The sequence below is a fragment of the Balaenoptera acutorostrata genome, chromosome 1 (genome assembly GCF_949987535.1).
Source record: "Balaenoptera acutorostrata chromosome 1, mBalAcu1.1, whole genome shotgun sequence".
NCBI lineage: Eukaryota > Metazoa > Chordata > Mammalia > Artiodactyla > Balaenopteridae > Balaenoptera > Balaenoptera acutorostrata.
In genome coordinates, this window is record NC_080064.1 from 84,263,724 (window position 1) to 84,271,280 (window position 7,557).

The 7,557-nt window shown below is 40.2% G+C and overlaps 1 protein-coding gene across 4 annotated transcripts in view; it reads left to right on the forward strand.

The window, feature by feature from the left end:
• Positions 1–7,557, forward strand: part of SLC44A3 (solute carrier family 44 member 3) — a 94,067-nt gene that overhangs the window by 77,224 nt on the left and 9,286 nt on the right. For all 4 annotated transcript variants that reach the window (XM_057530527.1, XM_057530537.1, XM_057530542.1 and 1 more), the window contains exons 13-15: positions 2,730–2,867; positions 4,943–5,179; positions 6,269–6,383. In XM_057530527.1, the coding sequence (XP_057386510.1) occupies positions 2,730–2,867; positions 4,943–5,179; positions 6,269–6,367 (474 nt within the window). In that variant the 3' untranslated portion in view covers positions 6,368–6,383. The remainder of the gene's footprint in view (positions 1–2,729; positions 2,868–4,942; positions 5,180–6,268; positions 6,384–7,557) is intronic.

Consider the following 7,557-nt stretch of genomic DNA (forward strand, 5'->3'; position numbering starts at 1 on the left):
TGAGTTCATCGTTGGTGAGGTCTGGAGGAAAATAGCCACCCTTTATTACATGCTTTCTATGTGCCTGCGCTTTGCTAAATGCTTTATAGGGAATGTGTTCTTTAATCCTCCCAACATCCCTTTGCAGTAGGTGCTATAACTCACTTTACAGATCAGGACATTGAAGTCTGAGAGGGGTTAAATCATTTGCCCAAGACCGACAGCCAGTCGGTAGTAAGAACTAGGATTTGAGGGACTTCCCTGGTGGCACAGTGGTTAAGAATCCGCCTGCCAATGCAGGGGACATGGGTTCGAGCCCTGGTCCGGGAAGATCCCACATGCCATGGAGCAACTAAGCCCATGTGCCACAAATACTTAGCCTGCGCTTTAGAGCCTGCGAGCCACAACTACTGAACCCACGTGCTGCAACTACTGAAGCCCACGCACCTAGAGCCCATGCTCCACAACAAGAGAAGCCACGACAATAAGAAGCCCACGCACCACAACGAAGAGCCCCCGCTCACCGCAACTAGAGAAAGCCTGCGCACAGCAACAAAGAGCCAACGCAGCCAAAAATCAACCAATCAATCAATAAAATTAAAAAAAAAAAAAGAACTAGGATTGGAACCCAGAGACTGGCTACAGGGCCTGTGCTTACCTTAACCACCATGCTTTTAAATAGCCTTTTGTTCTAATTAAAGTTGCTAGTGTCATGTCCATAAAGTTAGAATGAAAAAAAAAAAGTTCCCTGATTTTCCAGAGCGCCTGGGGGAATGCCTTTGACCTTGGTTTCCAGTCTGTACCTACCCACCCTGCACATGTGTCTTCAGGATGATGAGCTGGTAGTCAGGGCTCTGAGAACCTTAGATGATCAAAGATGCTTGATCAAATAATGAGCAATGAGTTTCCACATCCCCACTCAAGACTTAAGTCCACCAACAGCCAGTTTGGGACATTAAAAGCAATTTCACATGCATTCTACATAAGTCAGAAATCAAAAGTTCTTGTGGAATACCATTAAGGCATTTCTGCAGGGACCTCATCTGACATCTGACTGAGAATATCCCCTCTGAGGCAAGCAGGGTGCCCTGTGTGGGAAGGTGAATACCCAGCCTTTCATCTTTTAAGAACCAAATATTCCTCTCTAGCTGACCCTGGGGAAGAGGGGGTTACCAAGAGAGGGTCAGTTAATTCCATGGCCTTAGTCTCCTTCTCCTCTGTAACTCAGCTTGCTTAAGACCTGCATCACTGGGGCTAAATTACTGCAGACTCCAAATTAGTTTCTTTACAATGTTTTTGAATGGGTGTATGAAAGGATTAGTTTTATATCATGAGATTAAAAAACTTTCATCCTTTAAGCCAAAAGGCAAGGCAAAACCCAAGCAGGTAGCATTCCAGTGTATTTTCCCAGGGAAGTTATAAATTGTAAACTGCAGTGCAAGTAGCATTTTAAAGATTTCAAGGGAAATGTAAGAAATAGATGGTTTTGAAATTATCGTATAGTTATAAGGAAAAGGTATTTTGGAAAAATGACCAAAGAAATCTTCTTATATGAACACATATACCCACTTGTCCTCTTTGACTTAGTAATCTCATTTCTGGAAATTTATCCTTAAGAAATTATCCAAAATCAGGAAATTAAGATGTTCATTGCATAGTTATTTATAATAGCAAAATATTTGAAATAGTCTAAATATGCCCTAGCCACACACACACACCCCCCTGATAAAATATGTATTTATTAAAAATTAAAATTATAAAAGCCATGGAGCAACATGAAAATGCTTATTTTCTGTATAAAGGAAAATAAGTCAGATATATAACAATGACACTGAGCCATTTAAATTGTATATCTTTTCATTTCTAGAATTTCTCTTCCGTTTGTTTTCTACACTGCCTCTTCATTTTTTATACCGTGCTGTTCATTCTTTATGGTCACTCTTCCTTCTATTATCTCCATAACATCTTAAACATACTTCCTTGAATGCTTTATTTCAGATTGTTCTCAAGGTGCAGATTCTTTTGTTTGACGTGCTGTTCATTTCCTTGAGTCACCTGTACATTTTTCCTGTGAAGGTTTCATCTTCTTCAAGGATGGTTGTCTGTGGGCCTCCACCATTCCCTGGCCTGGGGGGATGTGGTTTTGCTCTGCCTATGGCCAGACCCTAGTAATTTCAGTGGTCCTAGGCAGATGTTGCATTTCTTTACCACTTTCCTGGAATGGCTGATTGAGTTTGAATATCAATTCTGTATTTATGCAGACAGCTCAGTTTCCTGGTATGGGCCTGAGCGTTGTTTCTTAGCCCCAAGGTGTTAAATCCCCAGCCCATCACTTCTAACCTTTACTGATTCCCTGCCCATTAAGTCTTTGGGTTCAGCGCTCACCATTAGCTAGGGTCTGCTTTGTTTCTAGCACCTAAACTTCTTTTCCTCCCCTCAAACTCTGCTGTGCATTAAGATAGTTATGCTTTACGCATCATTTCCATATGTTTGTAATGGTGATGCTTAATCCACCATATTGACCAGAAATACTTATTTATCTTTTCCATTTATTACAATTATATGAAAATATATGTGTATATATTCCAGAGACTGGAAGGGACTTTGAAAATGAAATGACCTGTTATGGGTAGAGATAGTGGGTTAATAGTAACTATTTTTCTCTATTTTGCAAATATTCTGCATCGGCATTATATTGTCTTTACAACAGTAAGACTCATCATCTTTTTAACTATTGTCTTTTGTTTCAGAATGCATACACTACAACTGCCATTAATGGGACAGATTTTTGTACATCAGCAAAAGATGCACTCAAACTCTTATCCAAGAATTCAAGTCATTTTACATCTGTTAACTGCTTTGGAGACTTCGTAATTTTTCTAGGAAAGGTGAGATGTCTTCACTAAAATAATAAAGGAACTTGGGATCCAAAAATTAAGCCATACAACAAGACCGTGAAGGACAACTACTGTTTCCTGAGTGCTTACTCTGTGGTAGATGCTGTGCCTTATCCTCTCATTTAATCCTCAATCCTGTGAAGTAACCCTGTTTCGCAGATGAGGAAACTAAGGTTTAATAACTTGTCCAGGATCCCACGATAGGTAGAGCCAGGATTCGAATCCTAGTCTTACTCTTAGCTATAATCATTTCTTTCTACCATTCTGAATCCTGCTTTCTCATACCTAAAATGAAAATGCTACTAACCTCAGAAAATGAATGTTTTATAGGGGTTGTTTGTCATAAAAATATATGGAAATAGTATTGAAACCTGATGATTTTAAGAGCATTGAATCCATAAATACAAAGATAGAATGGTTAATGTCCCAAATGGAGCCAGTTACATTTCTGCTGTCATCTTTTTCCAAGGAGTTGTATGTGGTCTAGTGAAAACCTCATTTTTCCCATCTGTGAACTAAGGATAACACATCCCCTTTCTGGGTTACAGGGAAGAATCCCTAAAAGAGTGATGAAAGCGGTGCTCCAGCCCCTACTTGGCCATGCCTCAAGCTGAAGGTTCTTTATACTGTGCTAGCATGTCTCTTTCCGTGTCACCCACTGGGCTTAATTCCACACACCTGTTTGATCCTATTTCCAGTTGACTGCCCTTCAAATTCTTGACCACAGACGTCCCGACCCTCCCTCTACATCTTCCCTCTTCTAAGCTAGACATCCTTGCTTCTTCCAACCAGTCCTCCACATAGGACACGAATGCCGGGGACATTCGTGGTGCCCTAAAATGAACAAGGTATCAGTCTCCAGTTGTGCCAATGCCAAATATGGGGACTCTTGGCTCCTCGTTTAGCATTTTGTGTTTCTTTGGCATTTGGCGTATATCTCTGGTGCATTACTATCATGGTTAGCTGTCAGTAACAAGTTAGAACATGCATGGACTTCACAGGTTTGTGTTAATTGCACATATATTTTAAGGCACAGCTGGGCCCCAGAGACTTTTCATGGGACAGTAGCTCTAGAAGAACAAACTGATTATGCCTTTCAAAACAGCCTAATAATCTAAGTTGTAGTTCTATCTAAGTGGTATTGTTTACGTTAGCTTGGTAGGATTGTGGATGATATATTTTGTAATAACTACTTACAAAAATTTTTGGAAGGAGGTTTCATTTTTTCTTTTTTTATACACTTATTTATTTATTTTTGGCTGCGTTGGGTCTTCCTTGCTGCGTGCGGGCTTTCTCTAGTTGCGGCGAGCGGGAGCTACTCTTCTATAACAGACTTGTATTTTATTTTAAGCAGTAATTCATTTTCCTATATTTCCCAAAAGGAACGCATAATTGCTGATTTTTTTTTTTTTTTGAATGAAGTGGCATGCAGACATTCGCGTCCATCTTTATGGATATCCAAGTGCAGTGCGGGCTCCAGAGGGGCTCTGATTTGTCTGTTAAACAGTTAGGTACATCATGGCCTGTAATCATATTCCTGGAAATATAATAATTACATGTAGCAAAAGCCTATTATCCTATTATCTCCCTACACCAGCATTGGAAAGCCCATCCACTTTAATCCCCAGGGTAAAAGTACTCACATATTGAACTACAGTATATCCACTCACTGGATTGTTGTGCTGTTGTTTTTAAAAATAGCATTTATAAAAAAAATTTAATGAAGATGCTTTTTGTAGTGTTTAGTGAAAAAAACACTAAAAATTTTGTGAGGTACCATTACATCTGCATAAATACAAAAACTGAGCACAGATAAAATGAAAGTATGTATACTCTTCTCATCCTCCAAATTAGCTGGGTTTTCTTTTGGTATCATAGCTTTTCATTTTTCTTCTTCCTATTTCATTGTACCCAATTTTCTGACAAGCACTCTTTACAGTAAGGCACATACACTCCCACACATGCACATACATGGAAACTATTGCTTATACCTGACAAATGTCTTTTCTAAAATATCCTAACCAACCAACTTATAAACATTTTCAACAAACTCTTGCTCTGGACAGGTGCTAGTGGTGTGTTTCACAGCTTTTGGAGGACTGATGGCATTTAACTACGACCGTGTGCTTCAGGTGTGGGCAATCCCACTGCTATTGGTTGCTTTTTTTGCCTACTTAGTAGCCCATAGTTTTTTATCTATGTTTGAAACTGTGCTGGATGCACTTTTCCTGTGTTTTGCTGTTGATCTGGAAACAAATGATGGATCATCAGAAAAGCCCTACTTTATGGACCAAGAGTTTTTGGTAAGTAAACATCTCATTTCCTGTTTTAGACTCCATCCTCACAATCTCAAAAGAGTTGAAGACTCACACATAAAGGAGCCTTGGTTCCCAGCTTATTTTCTCTTCCGGAGGGCCACATGACCCAAATGTCCTGAGAGATCTGGGCTGTATTTTCTGAGGTTGATCCCACCTCCCTTACTGAAACCTTCTCCCTGGAAAAGAAGTGAAGCTGAGCAATTATCACTAAGCAAATGACCCCAGGGTAGGAGGTCTGGATGGAGTAGCAGTGCAAGTCCCCTTTGGTGCTAATGGCTTGGTCTGGCCTTTTGGATGGTCTGGAGATTTCACAGTTGATCTTTTTCTAAGGCATTTTTGCATCCCCAAGCATCATGTCATACCCGTTGTATTTTAGGGAACACCCACTCCAGTGTAGACCAATCACCTTCAGTGCCAGTATGACAGATCTGTGATTCTGAGGCCCTTTATTAACCACAGCACACAATGTTGAGGAATGCCACACCCTCATTAGAGCCCCCATACTGCTATCTGGAAATAGCAGGCAGCTGTTTCCAACAGCTTTTGCAACACAGTTGTTGCTGATTTGCCTTATCCTGTGTAGACAGGCATATTTTAACAGCTGAATGAAGTCTCGCATCTCTTTCTGTTGTCTGGGTCAAGTGACATTTTAACAATTTTCTTTAATTCTGTTACCCTAAAACCTAGGCCCTTTTGCTTTTAAACAGAGCGTGCAAAGCACTCCTTAGTCCGGCCAGGCACTGAAGTTTAAGAAGCACTTCTACAGTTTTATAATTAAGTGTATCCTCATTCTTCTCCAAATAAAACATAAAAATACAGTAGCACTTTAACATATTTGGTATGTACTCCAAAGAAAATATTTCTGATGGTGGTAGGAAGCTAACTAGGTCTTCTTTCTCCAATTTACACTTTTCTGATTAAAAACCTACTTTGAAATCTACCCCCCTCCAAGATATTTTAGTTCAACAGGGAAAACTTTAAGGATTAAATTCCCCGAAATGATATGGCCAAGTAAATGATTGCCAATCTGTGCAGATGCAGAACACTGGTCTAACTCATTCTTTTGTTTTTCAGAGTTTTATAAAAAGGATCAACAACTTAAACAATGCAAGGGCACAGAGAGACAAGAACTCATTAACGAATGAAGAGGGAACAGAACTCCGGCCTTTGTAAGATAAGCGCCCATCAGGTATTTGTACCTGCAAAAAGTTTCCTTCTCCTAAGAGCCATGCGCAGAATAAACGATAGGGCCCGACGTGGACCCTATTCTTCCTGGTTTTGTCCCCACTATTTGACCACATTACAATACTAGAACCATAAAAGTATACAACCTTTTTTGTACCAACTGGGACTGAAAAACCTTTTAACAACATGTTTATGTGGTCAATTAAAAAGCACATTATGTAAAAACCAATTTAAAGGACAATTCCTCACTCACAACCAATAAACCGTAGCAAAACTCTCTGGAATGTTGCCCTAGTACAGAGGACTTTTCCCTACCCTTCCACTCCTGGAAACGTGCTAAATATGTTACAGCTTTTCAAAGTACAATTCTTAGATTTAGGGACAATTAAAACCGAAAGTGTAAAAGGAACTACCACCTGATGGGCGTGGTATAGAACGGGCAGAAGATTAACCAGATGTGAAAAGTTAAATTTTGTTAAAAGTACAAGGCTACGTCTTACAAATTAGCAAATGTTCTGCAGAAGCGGTTTTCAACCACAGCCCCACCTGAGATTGCCCGGAGGAAGGTTTAAAGTCCTTCTGCCTGGACCCCATTCCCAGATTTAGATTCAGTGGTGGGTCAGAGGAAAGGGCCACGGTGGGCGTGCACTGGCGGCTTTTCCTTTTTAAAGCTTTAAACAAATAGGAACATCTAACGTGTTGATTGGCAGCCTCGTTTCAACTAGATAACAGGTAAACTGAATTACTAACTCTCCTAACAGGACGCCCAATCTGACTTATTTGGCAGGGCAAGCAGTGCGATATAAGGTTTCCCTAAACCCCTCTTCCTGGAGGGCAGGAAACAGCATGCTAGCTCGGTCTCCTTTAACAAATGCAAATTACAACTTTTTTCTTAAACAAGACTATTAGTTGAGCTCTGACAGTCTCCTTTAGGAAAAGGATTTACAACAGGGCAGTTTCTCCGAGGCATTAACCTTAGTCACTGCAGCACGGTGAGCAAGTCAACTGCGCTTTTGTGGGTTCATCAAACACCCCTATGTCCTCATTATCTGCCTCAGCAAAAAACAAGCAGGCACATTTCACCCCCAAGGCCTAATAGAACCAGTGCTATCAGAGGAAATCACTTGGCTGAGAAAATGTCAAAAAGTGTGTTAGCGACTGAATTTTTTATCATTACA